The following is a 23,456-nucleotide window of genomic DNA, read 5'->3' as shown; positions in this document are numbered from 1 at the left end:
TTAAAAAATTTATATTTCTTTCATTACCAGTATAATTGATCTTTTTTTCATATTTTCGTTGGACATGTACATTTCCTTTATACATTTTCAGTTTGTGTTCTCTGCTTAAATTGAGGTAGGTGAGCTTTCTTTTACAGCTTTGCTGGTGCTCTTTATATACATAAGCATTTTTAAAATGCATATGGTTAATATTGTTTACCATTTTCTTTTTATTCATTTATTTAAATTTAAGTTAGTTAACATACAGTGTAGTATTGGTTTTAGGAGTAGAACCCAGTGATTCATCACTTACATATATCACCCAGGACTCATCCCAACAAGTGCCCTCCTTAATGCCCATCACCCATTTAGCCCATACCCCATTCTCCTCCCCTCCAAAAACCCTCAGTTTGTTCACAGTATTTAAGAATCTCTTTTGGTTTGCCTCTTTAAATGTCTTCATGGTACTTTTTGATGTGCAGAACATTTTAATGTTCATGGAATGGGATATGTATATCTTTGTTTCAAACTATTGTTTATGTTTAAAATGCTTAACTCATCCTGAGATTATCTGAATATTTCTATTTCTTCTAGTTGTTTTATGGCTTTAACATTCCCTAAATTGTTGTAAATCTTCCATTTCCATTTATTTGATAATGTCATTTCCCTTGCTGACTGGAAATTTCCCTGTATTACATAGTATTTTGAATGTATTCTTTGGTTGTTCCTGCTTTTATTTTGTTTTATAAACCTGCACCTTTCTGTAGCAGAAACCCACCTTAAAGTTTATTAGTTTTATAATATATTTTTGATATCTGAGGCTAAATTACTTTTAATTTTTAAAATTATATCAACTTTTTACTGTTTTTTTTTCTTCTTTTTTTTTGGCTTGCAGAAGAAATTCAGGATTATTTTGCCATTTTTTTTTCATTTTTTTCATTTTTCAAATTCTTATATTGAATTTGTAGATAAATTTGAGAAGAAATGACTTCTCTTGGTGTCCAGTTAGCTAACTATCTAAACCATTTTTTTTTTAGCCATTATTAAATGTGACTCAATGTGCAATTCGTAGTTTCTGCAGATTCTTCAAGTTCACAGTAACTCTCTGTCTGTCTGAGCAGCACCTTTTCCTACCCTAGCTGCCTGGTTTTCCAACATTAGAAGTCAATGCCTCACATCACAGCTGTGGTTCCCAAGATGCTGAGTCACTGTGGCCTCCCTGGGGCTGCCTCTGTAGCCCATCTTTGTGCTGGTGAGGTGGGAACCTGTGTCCACCAGTGTATATGTGTGAGTTTGCATTTCCTCCCCAGCTGGTAGCTAGGAATGAATGCCACCGAATAGATGCAGAAGGACGACAACCAGTAAATGGTTTATCAGTTCAAGAAACCACATGATAAAGGATAGCTGTTCGATGACTTTTTTGTTGGTACAGATCTGAGTTTTGGAGAAGGACAGTGGGGTGCAGACAGTGTCTTTTTTTAGGGGTTTATTTCTTATGAGATGCAACTCTGGATAGGTTTATAATAAAAAATAGCTTATTTCTAAATACAGCTTTTGCTCTAGGTCAGGCACCATTCTAAGTACTTTCCACATATAAATTCATTTAATCCTCACTAGTACCTTATGAGGGAAATCTTATTATTATTCTAGTTTTATAGCTTATCTCAATTGAACTCCTTATGCCTTACAGAAGGCAGAAATTCACTTTAAATCCTGGCATCAGGTGGTCTATCAAATTAATTTTTAGTGTGTGTTCCATCTTTTTCAGCCTTCATTAATATTTTAGAATTTTACTTAGGGAAGCACTTAGGGCTGCCAGCTAGGTGCATTTTAAACTGGGATTCATATTTTTTTGTATTAAAAATAAAGCAGAGATACCAAATTCTATGAAAGAAGGATGTATTACTTAATAAATTCTAAGGCAAACACCCTTGTACCACCACCAAGTCAAGAAATAGATGTTAGCCTGTCTTCCCATGGCTTCTCTGTTTGTCTCATCCCTATCTTGAATCTCTTTGTCCCACAAAAAGTAACTGCTATCCTGACTTTTCCAGAACCATTTTCACAGGTTTTTGTATAGTTAGATTGCAACTTGTGCCTTCCTAATTACCAAAGTTTTATCTTGCCCAATTTTTAAAAGTTTGATGTATTTTTTCACTTATCTGAGTTTATAGGTTTTTTCTACATTTGTTTTTTTCCTTGTAAATTACCCCTAAGAGAACACAAGGTCATTTGACCCATAGACTTTTCTAAAGTGCAGGTTTTGGGGTGCCTGTGTGGCTTAGTTGGTTAAACATCTGACTTTGGCTCAGGTCATGATATCAGGGTTCGTGGGTTCAAGCCCCATGTCAGGCTCTGTGCTGACAATTAGAGCCAGGGACCTGCTTCAGATTCTATGTCTCCCTCTCTCTTTCTCTCTCTGCCCCTCTCCTGCTCATGCTCTGTCTTTCTCTCTCTCAAAAACAAATAAACATAAAAAAAATCTAAAGTGCAGGTTGTGCTGATTGTGTATTTGTGGTTTCATTTAACACTTTATTCTTTCTATTCCTTACCAGTTGGCAGGTGGATCCAAAGACTTGATAGGGTTTAGGATAGACGCATTTGGCAAGAGTTAAAATGGTGTAGAGTTCTCTCATCAAAAGGTGCATAGTATCTTAATTTCTCTCTCTCTGTGATGATAGCAGCTGTTGATACTCAATGTCTAGATCCATTAATTCACTGAAGGTTGCAAAATTGTTTTCTTTTATCATTTCTTTTTCATTGATTCATTGAAGTAATTTTAAACAAGCAGTTTTTCTCATTTACTGTTTGATACTCTGTGCTATAGTTCTTTTAGAAAAGGCAGAAAAATTGCTTTAGTCTGTCCTTTTATTTACTAATTTTCCAATTAAGGGATTGATTTCCTGTCTTTCTGCAAAGGTGACCAAATAGGCTTTTAAGAAATACTGTTATGAATGTGGAGATTTAACATATTTGATAAGTTTTGATCAATTGCAATTACTACCTAGTTTCAAGTTCAAATTGTCTCATGTTTTGCCAGTGGGAGCCTCTTCAAGTTGCCCCCAGACTTTGTGTCACAACTGTAGTAGTGATCTTTGATAGCTTCCTTGTTAGCTAGTATGACAGGATACCCCAGGCTCATTTAACATACTTCCTAGAATTACCTATTTCTCCCTAAAAGACAGAATCTCTTTTAGTGTGATGGTATTTCAGGATTGCTAGGATTTCTGCATGCTAGGGGTGTTGTATTGAGTTTGTAATCATTTTTAGTCTTTTTGATGGGTAGAACTGAGAACTATATATACATTTACACACTACCTCATGAGTAAATACTGATTTTTCCAATTCAATCATGATTACACTTTTGTGCTTACTCTCCCATATTCTTCTGTTTACTCTTTTTCCACGTTGAGCATCTTGATTGTCAAAGACTCAGGAAATGACAAAATTGGAATATCCCAAAAGTACTCACTTACTCTATCTAATATTACACATCTAACATCCTACAAAATAACCATATTAATACTAACTGATAAATCTATTTTCACAGCACACACTCTCTCTATTTTTAAATTGTAAAACTATATCTACATTATCTGAGCATATAGGGATTACGTACTATATACCAACGTTCATTTATATATATGAACCTCCAGAGATGCCTGGGTGGCTCAGTCTGTTGGGCATCTGACTCTTGATCTTGGCTCAGATCTTGGCTCAGGTTCCTGAGGTCAAGGCCCACATTGGGCTCTGAGCTGATGGTGAGGACTCTGCTTGGAATTCACTCTCTCCATCTCTGTCTGCCTCTATCCTGCTTGCACTCTCCCTCTCTCTCTCAAAATAAATAAATTAATTAAACAAAATTATATATACGAACCTCCATTCATCTTGATTCTTTCAGTCATTATATATCTATCACCCTATCATTAATTCTTATATTGATGTCTCTCTAGTCATTTTGGTTATTTGAATCATATTCCAATGGGCACAACAACAAGAAAGGCTCATTAAAACAATGTTACCTGAGTTCTTGTCTGTTTTCACTTTGGCCTTTTATATTTAAATGTCAGTTTTGCTGGATATAAAAACTTAGGCTCACATTTCTTTTCTTGAGAATGTAAAATATATTACCCCATTTGTTTTTGGAATAAAACATTGCAGTTGAAAAGTCTGAGGGTGACTGAATTTTATTTTTCTATGAATAAGTAATTTTCTCTGAGGCTCAACTAAACTTTAAAAATGTTACTCTAAAATTCAATAGTCATTCTGAATCAACCTTCAGGTATGCTCTTTTAATGTATACTTTTCTTAATTTTAATTTTAGGAAATACCAGTGTACTTGCTTTCTCCCTTTTCTTTGGCTTTCTTTTTCAAGGATTTTTATTATTGATATATTGAATGATGTTTGTCTTTCTTTAATTTGTGATTTACTATAGAATCTCATTATATCTCCTCTTTAAAAATTTTAAATATTTTCCTCAATTTTGCCTTCTATTTCTCTTATAGAATTATTCATTATGTGTATTCATATTATGTTTCTTCTTGTTTAATCTTTATTTCTCAAATGATTTATTCTTTTATTTCCAATTGTTTTTGTGGTTCTTATACTGCCCTTGTGAATTTTCTCATTCATCTCTTTCATCTCTCGTATTGTTTTCTGGAAGTTTCCTAATTTTCTTTGAAATAAGCAATGGAAGGTGACTTTGTCATGAGCACTTATTGGCTATTAGAGGTTTTAGTGCTCTGAGGTCCATCAGGTGCCCCATTGCTTCACTTTATGTTCTTGCACACAGGCCGGTATCCTACAATGTCTTTATAACTTTTGTTGGTTTCTATTTTACCCTTGCATTTTGAGGTTTATAGAAATATCTTGTCACCTAGTTTTGTAATGAATATTTTTGTGGGATTCTTCTTTGTCTATCCAGTTCTGTTTTTATTGGGGGATTTAGAGAAATTAAAAAAAAAAAAACTGCCAACATCTCAAAATCCTCATTTTATTTTGTTTGCATATATATTTTCATCAATCATCAGATATTTATTAAATGACCTATGACAGGTCCCTTTACAGACCCTGAGGATATACCTCTGAAGAAAACAAAATTCCTGCCCTCAAGAAGCATATATTATAATGAATAAAGATAGGCATTACACATGTTCACCAGTAAAAAAGTGAGAAAATTGTCAGGTATAATTAAGCTCCATCAAGAAGATACAAAAAGGTAATATGTACTCAATTTTTAGTACATTTCAATACATATATATGTATATGTTATATCACTAGACTATATATATGTATATATACATATATATATATACATATATATATGTGTATATATATATGTATATCATTAGAATAGTACTTTCTAAACGACAAAGCATGTTTTCATATATTGCATTCTTTTATTCTGACTTTTACCTCACAGATAGGGTAGATTTTGTTTCCCATATAACAGGGAGACATTTCAGACTCAGTAATTGTAAGTGACATGCAGTACATTTAAAGACAGGGCTTCAACTGGTATCTTTTTAAAAATGTTTATTTATTTTTGAGAGAGAGAGAGAGAGATAGAACATGAATGCGGGAGGGACAGAGAGAGGGAGACACAGAACCCAAAGAAGGCTCCAGGCTCCAGGCTGTCAGTACAGAGCTCCACGTGGGGCTTAAACTCAAGAACCATGAGATCATGACCTGAGCTGAAGTTGGCCTCTTAACCGACTGAGCCACCCAGGTGCCCCTAATCTGGTGTCTTTTGAAACCATCTGCTCCTCTCCAATTTAATATTTTATGTATTTCATACCACATGCCACAAAACACTGTGCTGGAGGCTTGGGATGAGACATTTTTAGCCAAAGGAATTAATATTCCATAAGAGATAATAAGATGTATGCTAATGGTATTAGTGTGTGGGGAGAGGGTTAAATGAAGTTCTGCAGGCATGGAGGAAGAATGAGGTCTCCCTTTCTGTGGTGGGGAGTACTGGTGAAGCCTTTATGAAGGAGATGGTGTTTGAATAACATTTACCTGTGGAGAAAGTGGGGGATTTCTGGGTGGGATGAGCCGTATGAACAAGGACACATAGGGATGTACTCAATATAATTGGAGGATAACTAGAGTTCATTCATTGGCTTATTTTTTCCATCATATACTTATTCAACAATTTTGGTAGCTACTAAGTGCCAGGTGCTGTGCTGGGGGAGAGATATAAGGAGAGATAAGAAAAGAGCTTAGTCTAGTAAGCAAGAGTATTGCTCTTTAACCTGATACAAAAATGAGACCTGATGGATCAAATCTTCACTCACTTGCAGTGCGCAACATGGGCAAGCAGCTATGAGCTGAGGAGCAGAGAAATTTAAAGCTGAGATTTTGAGCTACCCTCCTGGCAAGGTCCTTTGTGTTCCTGACCTTGAAGAAATCAGTTTTCTTGGAGCATATTATGTGTGAAAAGCAGTGCTGGGGAGAAAGACTAGAAAAGTGTATTGAGAGTTATTTGGTAGTGTGCTTTAAATGTCATGATAAGGAATTTATTTTTCTTTAGTAAAGAGCTCTTGAAAGTTTTTGATGAGAAGACAGACCCAAGATGCCAGTGCAGTATGATGGAAATAGTACCACTTTGAATTTAGCCAGGCAAGAATTCAAAAGTCAGCTCTCCCACATTCTAAAAGTATCACAGATTGGCAAATTTCATTTTCCTGATCTGTAAAAATGGGAATTCATTTATTTATTCACTAACCCTTTACTTCGTGTATTCATTCATTTTTAAATTCAAATAATATTTAATAATTACTATATTCTAGAGCTACTCTGTCCAATCTAGTAGCTCCTATCCCATGAAGCCAATGGACATTTGAAATGTTGATAATTTGAATTGATATGTGCTGTAAGTATAAAATATATGCCAGATTTTAAAATCTTAGTACGAGAAAAAGAATATGAAATACCTCATTAATAATTTTTATGTTGAATGAAAACCCAAAAGACTCCACCAAAAAGCTGCTAGAACTGATATATAAATTCAGCAAAGTCACAGGATACAAAATCAATGTACAAAAATCGGTTATATTTCTCTACACCAATAATGAAGCAACAGAAAGAGAAATCAAGAAATCTATTCCTTTTATAATTTCACCAGGAACCATAAAATACCTAGGAATAAACCTAACCAAATATGTAAAAGATCTATATGGTGAAAACTATAGAAAGGTTATGAGAAATTGAAGACACAAAGAAATGGAAAAGCATTCCATGCTCATGGATTGGAAGAACAAATATTGTTAAAATGTCAATACCACCCAAAGAAATCTACACATTCAGTGTAATTCCGATCAAAATTGCACCAGCATTCTTCTCAGAGCTAGAACAAACAATCCTAAAATTTTTATGGAACCACAAAAGACCCCAAATAGCCAAAGTAATGCTGAAAAAGAAAACCAAAGCAGGAGGCGTCACAATCCTGGACTTTAGCCTCCACCACAAAGCTGTAATCATAAAGGCAGTTTGGTACTGGCACAGAAACAGACACATAGACCAATGGTATAGAATACAGAACCCAGAATTGGACCCACAAATGTATGGCCAACTAATCTTTGACAAAGCAGGAAAGAGTATCCATAGAAAAAGACAGTCTCTGTAGCAAATGGTGCTGGGAGAACTGGACATCAACATGTAGAAGAATGAAACTGGATCACTTTCTCACATCATACACAAAAATAAACTCAAAATGGATGAAAGACCTAAATGTGAGACAGGAAACCATCAAAACCCTAGAGGAGAAAACAGGCAACAACCTCTTTGACCTCAGCCACAGCAACTTCTTAGTCAACATGTCTCCAAAGACAAGGGAAATAAAAGCAAAAATCAACTATTGGGACCTCATCAAAATAAAAAGCTTCTGCACTGCAAAGGAAACAATCAACAAAACTAAAAGGCAACCAACAGAATGGGAGAAGATATTTGCAAATGACATATTGGATCAAGGGTTAGTATCCAAAATCTATAAAGAACTACCAAACTCAACACCTGAAAAACAAATAATCCAGTGAAGAAATGGGCAGAAGACATGAAGAGAAACTTTTCCCAAGAAGACATCCAGATGGCCAACAGATACATGAAAAACATGCTCAACATCACTCATCATCAGGGAAATACAAATCAAAACTACATTGAGATACCATCTCACACCAGCCAGAATGGCTAAAATTAACAACTCAGGAAACAAAAGATGCTGGCAAGGATGTGGAGAAACAGGAACCCACTTGGACTGTTGGCAGGCATACAAACTGGTGCAGCCATTCTAGAAAACAGTGTGGAGATTCCTCAAAAATTTTAAAATAGAACTACTCTATGACCCAGCAATAGTACTACTAGGAATTTATCCAAAGAGTACAGGAGTGCTGATTCATAGGGGCACATGTACCCCAATGTTTATAGTAGCACTTTCAACAGTAACCAAATTATGGGAAGAACCCACATGTTCATCAACTGATGAACGGATAAAGAAGATGTGGTTTATATAAACAATGGACTACTACTTGACAATGAGAAAGAATGAAATCCTGTCATTTGCAGCACCATGGATAGAACTGGATTACGCTAAGTGAAATAAGTAAGTCAGAGAAAGACAGATGTCATATGTTTTCACTCATACATGAAATTTGAGAAACTTAACAGAAAACCACGGGAGAAGGGAAGGGGAGAAATAGTTTCAAACAAAAAGGGAGACAAACCATAAGTGACTCTTAAAAACAGAGAAGAAACTGAGGGTTGATGAGGGTGAGGAACAGGGGAGGGGAAAATAGGTGATGGGCAGTGAGTAGGACACTTGTTGGGATGAGCACTGGGTGTTGTGTATAAGTGATGAATCACAGGGATCTACCCCTGAAACCAAGAGAACACTGTATACACTATATGTTAGCTAACTTTACAATAAATTATATTTAAAAACAAATAAACAAATAAATAAAATAATAAATTAAAAAAATTAATATTTATTTATTTTTGAGACAGAGAGGGACAGAGCATGAGTGGGGGAGGGGCAGAGAAAGAGGGAGACACAGAATCTGAAGCAGGCTCCAGGCTCTGAGCTGTCAGCACAGAGCCTGACGCGGGGCTCGAACACATCAACTGTGAGATCATGACGTGAGCCATAGTCAGATGGTCAACTGACTGAGCCACCCAGGCACCCCAAATAAAAAAATTTTTATGTTGAATACATGTTGAAAGAAAAAGAATTTGGATATATTGGACTAAATAAAAAATATATTTAAAAATAATTTCAGTAGTTTTTAAATTTTTTTTAATATGGCTATTAGAAAATTTAAATATGACCATATTTATGGCTTAAACTATATACTCTATGACAGTGCTGTTCTAGATACTGGGCATATAGCATTGAATAATTTAGTGGTAGGAGACAGATAATAAATAAGAGATTTTAAATATCAAAACCATATAATCTTAGAATGCAAAATAGGTGTTGTGAAGAGTGTAAAAGAGGGGCATGCAGTGGAGAGGCACTCAGGCTTGAACAGAAAAAAGGGGAAAAGAACATAAAAGTGGGTTGAGAGACAGTTTGGGGATGTAATCTGGAGGACAAGGTTACCAGATTTGGGGATACATTATGTTTAGGAGATGAGGGAAAAGGAAAGAGGAATAAATCTTAAACTTATCTGGGGATGATTATGAAAGCTACATGTGACACAGTTTATAAGGCACCCAATATAATGCTTGCAACATATGACTCTCAGAAAATGGCAGCTGTGCTGATGTTTGGAGTCTGAGGTGTTCATGATGATGGTGAATAGTGCCGCCATGAAGGAGATCTCTCTGGCATGGATTCGATTACAATTTTAAGGTTGCTTCATCACCATCTAAATATTAAAGTGATGTCCCAAACAGGCAATAAAACTTTTCATTTGGTAGATTTTGATATGTCCAGTGTTTTTAGACATTTGTCTTCTCGTCTTCCCAACTGCCTCTCACGCCATCTTTGTTCTCTCTGGCACATCTGTTGATTGGTAACAATTTTGTTAGCTACTTCTCTTTGTTAGTGGGGCTTATCTAACATGTATTTATCCTCTCTCAGGAGCCCTGGCTAATTTCTCCCTTTTGGGGTCTTATAAGTACTGTTACCATCTGTTTAAATATTTCTTCAGTGACTGAAAAACAAACCAATGCCTTCCAAATACCAAATGCACACAGCGAATTCTATATCCTTCCTGAGTAGAAATCTTCCTTCTCTCTTTCTTTTATTGTCAAAATGACCATTTCCCACCAGTACCATGGAAATGGAGGATTTTTATTCACTGAGTGGGTGGTTTCTATCCAAGTGACAGGGTATGTATCTTTCTAGTTAATGGTGGATGGTGGAAAACAACACTCATGCTGGCTTTAAAGTGGACTCTGCAGATGTAGACATTGCACCTTTTCCATGGGCTATCCCGACACCACCCACTTTTAGCCAGCAGAACACATCCTTATGTGGGCAGAGTCACACTATAACATGTCATTTCCACTATATACATATCAGTATTGGGTATGAACTTTATGCCCAGTGACATTTGTCTTTTCCTGAGACAAAGCAATAATGTTGATAAAAGAGCAAAGGGGAGGTTATTTTATGTGGGATACAGATTTGCATGACTGAGGTAGAATTGGTTAATGGATGGTCACTTCAAATCATTCCTTCAGCAACTTGAGAATGTCTTGTTTATCAAGTCTCCTGTATGTATCCAGACCCATGGCAGACAATGGATATGGAGGGAAGTATAATTCCTAAATTAATCTTGTCTGCAAGATGTTTTTGGAGAGATGATTCTAAAAAACACTAATAAGGGGCGCACCTGGGTGGCTTAGTCAGGTAAGCATTGGACCATGGCTCAGGTCATGATCTCATGGTTTGTGAGTTTGAGCCCTGCATTGGACTTTCAGCTCTCAGCACAGAGCCCACTTCAAATCCTCTGTCTCCTTCTCTCTCTGCCCATCCCCCACCCATACTCTCTTTTTCTCTCCCTCTCTCTCAAAAATAAATAAACATTAAAAAAAGAAAAAAATACTCAAAAAACAAAGACCAAGATCTAATCAAAATTTACAGCACAGATAATAAGGATGGGGAGACGTCAACAGTGAAGATGTAGGCGAAGTTCACAGAAATCTTGAAAGGGCTCCTGGATAAAATGGACCTTGACGTCTGGATGTGATTGAAATAGACTGGGAGGAGAGAGAACAGCATGACCTAAATGGAGTGGAACAGGACACATGGGAGAGACAGGGGAAGACAAGATTGCTCAAGACCCTGCAGTCAGGCAAGAAGCATGACTGCTGGGTCTTTAGGTCCCCATAAAGGAGGAGAGAAGGGAAAGAGACATTCTTCCTATTCCTGCCTCTTTTCAAAGTTAAATATCAGAGTATATGCAACAACATGCATCACACTGGAAATATTTTCATGTGTTAGACATTTCATCATACTACAGGGCATGCACTGAGAAGTTCAGTTACTTCTGCCTCTAGCAGGGGCTTTCGGATGGCTCTTGCCTGAAGGTGTAGCTTCGTAGCAGCTGCAGGTAGAGTTCCATGATAGCCTTAAAATGCCTTTAGCCAAAATAAACATCAATGACCAGCATTCCAAGGGTAGCCAGCTAGTACTCAGAGGAATTCCAAGTATTACAAAGGGAGCCCACATGAACAAAATGATTCACATTATTTTTTCCTTTCTCAATGGATCTTCCTCCAAGCAGAAAATGCCCAGAAAAAAAAAAGTTAGGTTTCTAGTGTCATTTCTTTAGGCTTTTGAAATCATTTAAATGACATCTCTTAGGGTTTTTTTTCTATAACAGCTTTATTGAGATATAACTCATATATCATAGAATTCACCTATTTAAAGTGTGCAATTCAAGGGTTTTTGTATATTCAGTAGTATAACTATCACCAAATAAAGTTGAGCATCATCATCACTAGAAAGAAACCCCCTTAGTGTTTACTCCCAATCTTCCCTAACATCTCCCTCCCTGCTCTCCTACTCCTTGACAGTCACTAATCTACTTTCTGAATTCTAGATCTTTCTATTCTGAAAATTTCACATAAAGGGAATCATACAATATATGATCTTTTGTGATTGGCTTTTTTCACTTAGCATACTGTTTTCAAGGTTCATGTGTTGCGGGCATGTGTCAGCACTCAAAAATTTTTTTTCCTGTTAATATGCCATTGTATGGATACAGCACATTTTATTTACCTGTTCTTCAGTTGATGGCCACATGGGCTGTTTCCACTTCTGGGCTATTATAAAGTATACTGCTATGAATATTTATGTACAAATTTTTAGGTAGACATGTATTTTTATTTCTCTTGAATGGAATATACATTCATTTCTCATTTTTCATGGTAGTTATGCTGTATAAAGTCACCAACTCAGAATGAGTAAATACTGAGCCATTGCTTCTAGAGGGAATACAGGGTTAAGTGCCTGCAAGTTGCTGGTCACAAGACTTTTGTCCACGGATCAATACATAAACTTGTTTTATGTGTGTTTCTATTTAAAGATGCCTTATTTAATATATTCCTTACAAATGATTGATTATGCGTACTATTTCTTTGCAATAAAACCCTAGCTGAGAAGACTCTTACACTTTCCTGACTCTGAGTAAGATGGTAAATCCCACTGGCTTTTAGCTTTATAACAATGCTGTCAATTATGCTTTCACTATCCATTATTAGTTCATGAATCCATAAATTTAGCCACTTTTCCATCTTTCCTATAGCTTTGTCATAGAACTTTCTGGAGTGGTTTTACATTCACATCAGCAAATTTCCTCTTCCTTATTCTGGATGTACAGTATTATCAATTAACGTGGAACTCACAGCCAGCATCACCATTACTCATGCCTGAATGAAACTTATTTAACACATGTGTTTACTCTGTAAAGCACACCATGATCTTCCTGTGCTTCTGAACACTAGACAGCACTTCAGCATTACTCTTGGGGATCATTTTAGGCAGTGAAATCACCAACAAAAAGCACAAAAATGCAAAAAATGTGGCACTAAATAGACCATGAAAATAACACTTGTTTATCATATAAAAGATAAGAAGGCAGAGCATTGCCTTGTTCAACCTCAGCTGGGATCATGCATGTCAGGTGACTCAAACTTTTGGTCTCTCCACACATGCCTGTGAATGATGACAAAAAAGCCATTAAGTATTGATTTGTGTAACCACACATAAGTATTTGCAAGTAGGTAAATTAACAAATGCCTATGTGTGAATGACAAAGGTTGACTATACCTAGAAATGGAGTTTTTGGGTCATATGGTAACTCTACGTCTCAACTTTTGAAGATGGTTTTCCAGTGTGGGCTGCTGAATTTTACATTCTTGCCAGCTGTGTGAGGGCTCCTAATTCTCCATGTCCGTGCTAATGCTTTTTACTACCTGCTTTTTTCATTCTCACCATCCTGGTGGTTGTGAAGTGATGTCTCCTTGTGGTTTGATTTGCATTTTCCTGATGGTGAATGATGTCAAGCATATTGTTATGTTGTACTGGTCATTTGTATATCTTCTTTGTAGAAATGTCTATTCAGATCCTTTGCAAACTTTTAAATTTGTATTATTTTCAAATAAAGTAAGGAGACCAGTACCACACTTTCAATAATGGGCAGAATGACTAGGCAGAAAATTAATAAGGGAATAGAAGGACTGAAAAGACATAAAACAACTTGACCTAACAAACATGTATAGAATTGTCTAGCTCTCCCTTTGTTTCTGTCAGTTTTTGCTTCCTGAATTTTCTGTGTTGTTATATGCATGCATATATATATAATTATTGCGTCTTCCTGATGGCTCAGCACTCTAATCGTTACACAATGTCCCTCTTTATCGCTAGTATAAATTTTGTTTTAAAGTTATACTTTGTTTGATAGTATAGCTGCTACAACTTTCTTGTGGATGCTGTTTGCCTGATATAGCTTTTAAATCTTTTAACTTTTATCCATCTGTATCATTGAAGTTAAAGTGTTATCTCCCCTAGAAAACATATAGATTAGTCATATTTTCCTTTTTATCCAATCTTATCATCACTATATTTTGATTAAATTTATATTATTTTCAAATATAGTGTTATTTTTTGCTGCAGTTGGATTTATGTCTACCATTTTACTTTTCATTTTTATGTAGTAATCGTGTCTTTTTTGTTCTCTTATTTCTTCTTTACTACTTTCTTTTGCCTGAAGAAAATATTTTGTACTGCCACATTTTAACTGTTTTAGTGACTATTCCATATATTATTTTGGACTTTTTCTTTAGTGGTTGCTTTAAGGCTTACCCTATACATCTTGACTTATCGGACATTTATCCTAGCTTAATTGTACCCAGATATAGAAATGTTACTCCTGTATTGCTGTTTTTTCTGTTCCCCCTTTTTGTGCTATTATTATTATGCAAATTAGATCTAGTTCTATTATAAACCCAACATTATATTGTAATATTGTTAATCTATGCAATTTTATATGTTTCAAAGAAGCTGAGAAAAACAACATGAGCAAGATATATTTCAGCGTTTGTTATATTAACCTTCTTATTTACCCTTTCTGATTCTCATCATTTGTTCCTGTGGATTTGAGAATTTCAATATGGTGTCATTGCCTTGCTCTGGCACAGCTTTGCTTCCACCTACTCTCTTTAGTGTTGCTATTATCAATACATTATATTTGTATATGCTATTGGCCCAAATATAAAAAATAAATATTTTGCATATATACTCTTCAAATAGTTAATAAAAGAAAGAAGAGATTTGCATTTATACTGTTTTTTTATAACTACATAGTTGCCTTTCTTTTCTTTTCATAAGAATTTAAATTGTTTTCTGATGTCACTTGTTTTTAGCCTGAAGAACTTGATTTAGTATTTCCCATAAAGTGGATCTGTTAATAACAAATTCTCTTAGTTAAAAAAAAAAAAATCTCTAAATGTCTTTATTTCACCTAAGTTTTTGAAAGTTTTTTTTTGTTGTTATTTGTTTGATGGATTTCTTTTTCTTTCAGTGCTATGAATATGCTACCCTTCTGACTTCTGGCCTAGTGTTTCTGATATGAAATTAGCTGCTATTCTTATTGTGGTTCCCTTGTATGTGATGAGTTCTTTTACTCTGATACTTCAGACTTTCCCCTTAGTTTTGGCTTTCAGCATTTTTACTGTGTGTTTTTGGGTATAGATAATTTTGTACTTATTCTGCTTGAATTTTGTTGCATTTCTTCGACGTGTATATGGATGTTTTTCTTCAAATTTTGGAGGGTTTCAGTCATTATTTCTATCAATATTTTTTTTCTGTTATTTTCTCTTCTTCTGGTATTACTATTTTATGCACATGTTGGTATACTTAATAGTGTTGCACATTTCTCTGAAGATGTATTCAATTTTCTTTATTTTTTTCTCTCTCCTCTTGGATTTCATAATCTCTATTGATATATCTTCAAGTTCACCAATTCTTTCTTCTGTAAGTTCACATCTATTACAAAACCCCTGTAGTGAATTTTTCATTTTATTTACTGTACTTTTTAACTCTAGAATTTCTATATGATTCTTTGATGTAATTTCTGTTTCTTCATTGATATTCTTTTACTAAAATTTTTTAAATGTTTATTTATTTTTGACAGAGAGAGAGAGAGATAGAGCGCAAGCTAGGGAGGGGGCAGAGAGAGGGAGACACAGAATCTGAAGCAGGATCCAGGCTCCAAGCTGTCAGCACAGAGCCTGATATGGGGCTCAAACTCACGAACTGTGAAATCATGACCTGAGCCAAAGTTGGACACTTAATCAACAGAGCCACCCAGGTGCCCCATTCGTTGATATTCTTTATTTGATGACACATCGTCATCACACCTTCCATTACTTCCTTAAGCATGATGTCCTGTAATTTTTTGAACACATTTGTAATTGTTTCAAATCTTTGAAGTCTCTGCCAGTTAAATTTAACATCTGAGCCCTTACCGTTGTTTTCATGTGTGTAGGTTTCTTGCATTTTTTATAATCGTTGCTATTGTCAAGAACTGAATATTTTAGTTTATATATTTGTAGTGATGCTGGATACTGATTCATTCCTGTTCCAGGGTTTGTTTTTGTTGTTGTTTGCTTATTTATTTGTCCGATGTCTTGGCTAGACTATTTTAATAGTGTATACTTTCCCATGATATGCAGCCATTACTGTCACTGCTCAGAGGCTCAGCCTTAAGAATGAGACAGTCACTGTGGGATGGCAGTGATTTGTATAGGACTCTCTTGACTGTTTCTTTTTCTGATCTCTATTAAGCTGCCTGCCACTACTGGAATCATACTCCATCTTTTAGGCTGTGCTAATTGCTGGATGATTGCTCTATTGTTTTTGTCAATGCCCTGGAGTGTAAATGCTGCACACTGTGATCTAATTAAATATTGTATTTTTTGTGAGGCTAGTTTTTGAGTCAAGTCTTTGAAGTTTGTTCTGACTCCAGAAAGCCTCCCCTGAGCTATCTCCCTGGTTCTCTCTGGTAAGTTAGTGAGCCTATGGTTTAGCTTGTTGCTCTAATGGAGCTATCAGCTTTCTCTTAATTGCTTACCACCAAAGTCTCCATTATTTTTGAGAGCAACCTTAGGCCTAAACCTTTCAATACTCTATTTCAAACAAAGTCAGTTCCTTTGGAGAGGGTTTAGGAACTTTCTGTTCTTATGGAAAAATTTCTGAGCCTTTGCTGCAGAGTAGGGAACAGGGACAGTGGCTTATTTGTACCAGAATGACAACCTTGCTTTATTAGCTAGGCAGAAATGGCAGGGTCTAGTCTTATCAGTTTGTCTCTCCTGACATTGAACCCCTGTCCTACAAGCAAGTTGAAGCAATTGTAGTCAGGGTCCCAAAATTCTTGGTCTGCTATGCCTAGTAGAGAACTTCTGTCCTAGGAATGAGGGTGGGTAGGGGGAATAAAATATCTGATCTCTTGGCTACATTGCGAAGAATTTATCTTCTGCGTCTTGGAACTAAAGGGTATTAATGTTGGTGTTCTGCCTTCCTGATATGGCCTAACTGGAAGCTGATAGGAGAGGCAGCCCTATTTTCTTGACCACAGTCAGTCAGAATGGAGCTTCTATCATGCTTACCTGAATGGTTGGTAGGGAGGGAGAGGGTTATTTCTAAAGTGCCATAGACTCTTGCTATTCTTACATATTTTTTGAATAAATATTTCTTAATTTTCTGTTTGCTCTTGGTATAATTTCCAGAGACTTCAACAATGTTTTTATTTTTATTTTTTAAAATAATCTTTAGCATTTATGGTTGTTTTGCTGAGAGTAATTGTACAGAATTTCTCACTCTGACATTCTGGAGGTGAAAGTCCTTCTGTTAAGATTTTGCATGCACCCGAAGGAGAATGAAGACAGTTATCTGAATTAAGTCAAAAAAACTTATAAAACATAAAAAGGACTTTCAAGACTTGAGTTTTGGCCACAGGCAGCCAGGGTTTTCCACCTTGATTGAATCCTCCTGAAAACTTCTAACCTTTGCAAAATGCTTTAACTATGCAGGCTTAGGATACTCCACAAACTTTTTTTTTTCTTTCAGCAATATAGACATTACATTGAAAAAAGTCTGAAATTTGCCTCCAGTTTGAAACCCATAATTTAGGACAATATTAGATTCCCCTTCATTTATTTGATAGCTTGGGACCAATTCTTTAATTCTTTAAGCTAGAAACTCTAAATGTATTCATTGAGGTCATTTCATCAAACTTTATGGAATTTCTGCCCTGAGTCATATATCCATATTGCTCAGAGTGCAATGGGAGACTCCAGTAAAGATGATATGATCTGTACCTGTAAGAAGCCATTAATTTGGGATTTAGATAGCCAAGAATACACGATTAAATTCTAGCACTTTGCAGACATTTATTTGGTTAGTACTGAGATTCTTTCTGGGTAGTTGTGTCTCCACCAGAGTCATTAGAATAGTCAGAGTTGGTGGTCTTTATGGTTGCTTTATGTGAGGTATATTGGATCCTTCAGTAAATATCCAATAAACATGTCCTGCTGGCCTCAAAGGCTGCTTAACTTCTCAGGGTACTATTACAGTTTCTCTATTGTCAGACACTTACCCTTTCTTGGTCCTTCTTCTACAACTATGGCATAGCTACATTTCCTGATATTTTCTTGCCTAACCATTGGTTCTTCTCTTCTATTATTCTTCTATTATTCTTATTTGATTCTACTATATGATTATGTGAATGAGATTTCCCAGGAGAGCAGAAAGCTAGGAATATATATTAAAACTATGATGAAACTAACAAATTTTAGGACACAATGTTCCCCTACTTGAACCCACAAGTTACTTTATAAATTGCTAATTCCTCTGGTTCTTTTTATGGCCATCTTCCTGACAGTCTGAAAGTTTCTGGCTCACAACGTGACATCCTTGCATTATCTGTCTCCTCTTCTGATCTTCACATCATGCAAATTATTAATCCTACAAACCAACACTCAGTCCTGCTTATTCAGTAAACATCTGTAGGTGCCCCTGGGTGTCAAGCATTGTGCCAGGTGCTGGGGCTTCAGTACCTTCAGAGATGATTTCCTTGATCTTAAAGAAGTTTTGTAGGCTTATAAGGAGATCAAATATGAAAAAAGACACATGTAATACTTTAGTGTTTTATTATAAAAGAAGTACGTACAGGACAGATAGAGGACTCTAAGGTCGTGCTCAATTTTGCAGGACAACAGAGGGAGGCAGAAAAAGCTTCATCTCAAGGAAGTGATGATTAAACTGAGCCATGAAGCAGATTCTAGAAAGACTGGATTAGACAAGAAGTGATGAGAAAAAGCATTCCAGGCATGAGAAAGGCTTGTTGATGAAAATCTACACAAATAGGCTTAATTTATGTTAGTGCTTTTTTTTTATTTTGTTTTGTTTTTTGTTTTGTTTTGTTTCGTTTTGTTTTACTTTACAATTGGGAGAGTGTGAGTCTAATAGGAGACTATATTTTCTTGAGTATACTATTTTCCTTTTTATCTTCTGAGCACCTTCTTCAATTCTCCTGGTCTCAACCTCCTTAAGAAGAGAGAAGAGAGTCATATTCATATAGCACAGCATCTTACATATATGGCAGGTCCTTAAAAATGTGTTGAATGAAGGAATATCATAAATCGATTGATCATTATCCAATTTAAATTCAGCTCTTTGCCCTAGAAACTATTTCTGAGTACACTTCACATACTGACACCAGCCACTTTTTTGGGTTTCTAGCATTTCTGTGGAAATGTCTACATCTTAGAACTACAGGGAGAAAGGCTAGGCTTGGCTGACACTTTTTATAGAAACGCAGAAGGGATGCACAGATTGTAAATAGGTGTAAAGTGTAGGTTAAGTTTTGGCTTATGATCTTGTTCCTAATTTTAAGAAAAATGATGTGCTTTGACTTATGTGCAAGAAGGTGAAAAATGAGTAATTTAAGTATCCACTTTCACTTTGACAACCTTTCTCCCTTTCTCTCTTTCTTTCTTTCTTTCTTTCTTTCTTTCTTTCTTTCTTTCTTCTTTTTTTTATATGCAAGGCCAATATCCTCTAACATATAAGGTCAAGTACCAGTTGGGTCTTTCAGCCCTCATGAGGTATCCACTCCTTATTTACTGGGCTCAAACCCTTCAGTAATTTCCTGATTTGTAATTTCCTGATATTCCTGGGCTTTACCCCCTGCATGGGTGCTGTGGCATCTCCTAGGCCTGGTTGCAGAAGTAGGTGACGAAAAACCAACTCTTCCTGTACTGCTTAGTCCAATTAGTTCCCACAGTATACACCACAAAGGTGTAAAAGTGTTGGTGATTTTTTTAATTTTAACTGAGTGTAAGGGGAAAACTCAAAGTAACTCAAAACTTTAAATCATCAGCAAGGATCACTCAATGGACACAGCCTCATGCCTTACCCAGGTTTCTTGCCCTAAGTGTTTTCTCTGTCCAGGAAAGGACCTTTAGGGGAGCTCCTCGTCTGTATACAGGATCTATTTCCTCAATGGCCCCCCACCTCCGAACGGAACATTTCTTAAATCTCACCCATTAACTCTGATAAAAGGGTTGGGGAGACACACTAAGATTTAATAATCTGAGGTCAAGAGAATAAATGGCAGTAGGTGCCCCCCACGCCCCTGACTACATTTCTCCCAAAGACGAACATTAATTATGAGAGCTATTACCGATGAATGCCATAAGGAGGAAGGAGTTAGTTTTCTGACTGCCACTTAATTTGCAAGGCAACATCTCTCTAGCAGTCTGGACATCTTACTGTTCTGCAGAAAATATATAATTCCCTTTTCCCATCCTAGCCCCACCTTCATCCTCTCCTCATGCTATTTTACATTGCATTCTTTGAGCCTGCTTGGAATAAGAGAAGGGGCTATTGTGGGGCCAGATCCTCATCCAAGGCTGCTCTTTAACAAAAAGATGCTTTGCTATGACTGTTCCACTGAGGATTAGATTAACTCCTTATCTGAGTCTGCCTTTCTCTCAGTCTCTAGACAGGAGGAGAGCCCAAATTTTAATTTTCCCCTTGTATAATATAGGCAATTGGTGATCTTTGTGCACAATAACCAGGTCACATGATCTGACAAAGGATTTATTTTTTCTGAATCATGATTCATTTCCATTGTCTTACAAAAGAATAAAAATCAAGCTGGATTTAAGTATTCTGTGCCATATTTAACTAATCACCTTTCCCAAAGAAAAGGAAATTACACACAATCTCCCAGAAAATTCAGCCAGCATGGTCATCATAGCTTTATGATATACACTCAAGTTAATTATGAAAAATGTTCAACTTCCTAAAGAAATCTTAAAAAAGAAAATCTTGAACATGTGGCCATGTATCCTGGTGAGGCTAAAATTGGTGAAAGACAGAGCTGAATGCCAAATGATAATTTCTGCTAAATAATTCAGGTCATCTGAACTCTGATATTTTACTTACTTTAATGAGCATAATGGGTGCAATTAGAGACCATTTCCCTCATGGTGCCAGACACAATGTGCTCTCACCTAATTGTGGGCCCTGTTTTTCTTTGGACAACTCATCTCTGCGCATGTGTCTTACATTCCCTGTGTCTGGCAAGAGTAGCCACCAAATAAATGTAGGTTGAAGTCAGTAACTGAAAATGTTTGATAATGATTATCATGAACAAAAAAAGGTTGTAGAGCAAAAACTAGACATTTCAATAAGAAAGTTTTTGGTACATCTCATTTGCAACAGAATGGAATGGGGAAAAAAAGAAATTTTAAGATTTCAGGTTCTCGCTAATGTTTTTTTTCTCTCTCTCTTCTTTGCAGGGAAATGATGCTGATATGGTGGATAAGAATAAGTGCTGTACACTCTGTAACATGTCCTTTACTTCGGCAGTGGTGGCTGACTCACATTATCAAGGCAAAATCCATGCCAAAAGGTTAAAACTGTTGCTAGGAGAGAAAACCCCATTAAAGACCACAGGTATGTGTATGAGAATGATCATGGGAGATACTGAAGTCCAGGAACCATGCCTGTCCCATTAATTGTGCTTCTTCTTCAGAAGAGGCTGCCTGAATAGAACCTAATGGTAGATGTCCTTCAAAACCTAAAGGGGTGGGACAGCAGACTTTGCTGTCATCAGAGGGTTATATATAATTGCACATTCTCATTCTCTCACCCTGGCTCCTTCAGATTAATAATTCAGCAGCTGGCATCTTTTGCAAGGCTGTTTACATCCTGCAAGATGTTGTCTATCATATTTATCATATATTATATAAGATACTATACCTATTATGTAAGGAATGCTATTCTTCTTAGCTTCAGTGTGTAATCCATATGGAATGGGTAGTGTATTGTGTAGAGTGGGTATATTCACTGTCTGTTCCAGTATGATGCAGGATATCATCCTGCTCTTATCTTGGTGAGAGTGTGGAGGAGGAAAACTGTGGTCTTTAAAATGCTTCTTTGCAGACAACTAAGGTATTCCCACCCCACCCACCCCCACCCCCCTGTCGAGGTGACATACATTTTGTTTATGATTCCAGCCTATTAACTTCGACAAGAAGAAGCTTAATTATTGATAAAAGATCATTTGACCCTGTAATTGCTTAACTAAAATAATTCTTCGTAAGTGTATCAAATTATGAAACTAAACTACTGTTGATGTTGAATCAAGTTAGACTATTTGGACAAGGTTTAAATTATGGTGAGGATGTTACTAGCCTGGGTTATAATCCTAAGAAGCTGGGGATATATTTCATGATGTCTGCTCATCCAATGCAATTAAATTTTAGCAGTGCATTTTATCTTTTTGTCTAATGAATCATGCATAAATCGTGGGAGTAATTATTTTTTAAATGGTATTTTGGAGATTGGAGAGAGCCTAAAACAATACTTGGCTTTTATTCTCGCCAGTGTTTTCCTTAAGAAAAATATCTTCTTTCACCTAGAGAATAGCAAGGAATCTTTTCACTATATTTTTCTACTTAGTTTAACTGAAGGATATTGTTTTTGTGAAGGTGGCTATGACATTCAGATACAGGACGGGGTTGCGAAACACCTGAAATCTGGAGCCGAACTCAGCTTGTTCCTGGGCACACTCCGTGTGTTAGCATTGTATAAGCAGCCACTCAGTTGAAACTCCTTATTCTTGCTCTCTAAAAGGTTGGATATTCACCTTGTAACCTACTCCCCAACAAATTTCTTAAAATAGACACCTCAAAGAAACCGTCACTGGAAAATTTCTACCTGTTTTCCACGAATGAGTAACTAGCCCATTTGTTCTTTCTGCCTAAGCAGAGAATTGCTGTTAAATTTAATTTTGGAGGTAGTGATGGGAGAGGAGAAGCTGGATCTTTGTTTATCATGTCAATTAGCAAGGGGGAGAGTTATTCTTTCTGTGAGGAAAAAAAACACCACATGGCACAAATGGTTCTTTGTGAATTTAAATACATCCTCCAGATAAGCAAGTACCAGTTTGTTTTTCTGAATTCAAATACCCTCCGAGCTGGTAAATATAACTTGGGGGTAATTTGTTAGTTCCCAACAGTATATTCCCAAGGAAAAATCAGGAGCACTTAAACTGCACCCTTTACTCAATGACTTTGTCTTGGTGTCCACAGAGCTGGCCCAATCCTCAGTATGAGCAAAATCACATTGCCAGTTAGGGAAGAAGGGGAGGGAGGGAGGGTGGGGGGTAAGTAGCTTGATCCACTTGTGGCTTGGGGCTGAGGAAACAGATTTCAGTTGCCTTATGCCTGCATCTCCCTTTCTCAACTAGCTCATGGTTCTCAGGCTGCACATCCCCTTCTGTAGCTCAGGCTCTCACCCATTCTCTCAGAAGCTGCTTACAGCAGAAAGGGTCTTGGAAGATGGCAACACCAAACATAATTAGAGGGTCTGGGAGGCTAAATTGGTCCCTAGGCTTGGGTTAGTGTCAACCGAGCTGCTGGCAGGGAGCAGAGGAAGCAGTGTATCCTTCTA

At 36.4% G+C, this 23,456-nt stretch overlaps 1 protein-coding gene across 2 annotated transcripts in view; it reads left to right on the top strand.

Moving 5' to 3' along the window:
- ZMAT4 (zinc finger matrin-type 4) overlaps window positions 1-23,456 on the top strand; it is a 352,176-nt gene that overhangs the window by 168,266 nt on the left and 160,454 nt on the right. For both annotated transcript variants that reach the window (XM_078445520.2, XM_078445519.2), the window contains exon 4: window positions 21,299-21,455. In XM_078445520.2, the coding sequence (XP_078301646.1) occupies window positions 21,299-21,455 (157 nt within the window). The remainder of the gene's footprint in view (window positions 1-21,298; window positions 21,456-23,456) is intronic.

The sequence above is a fragment of the Panthera onca genome, chromosome B1 (genome assembly GCF_046562875.1).
Source record: "Panthera onca isolate mPanOnc1 chromosome B1, mPanOnc1 haplotype 2, whole genome shotgun sequence".
NCBI classification, from domain to species: Eukaryota; Metazoa; Chordata; class Mammalia; order Carnivora; family Felidae; genus Panthera; species Panthera onca.
This window is presented reverse-complemented; position numbering and strand designations above follow the sequence as displayed.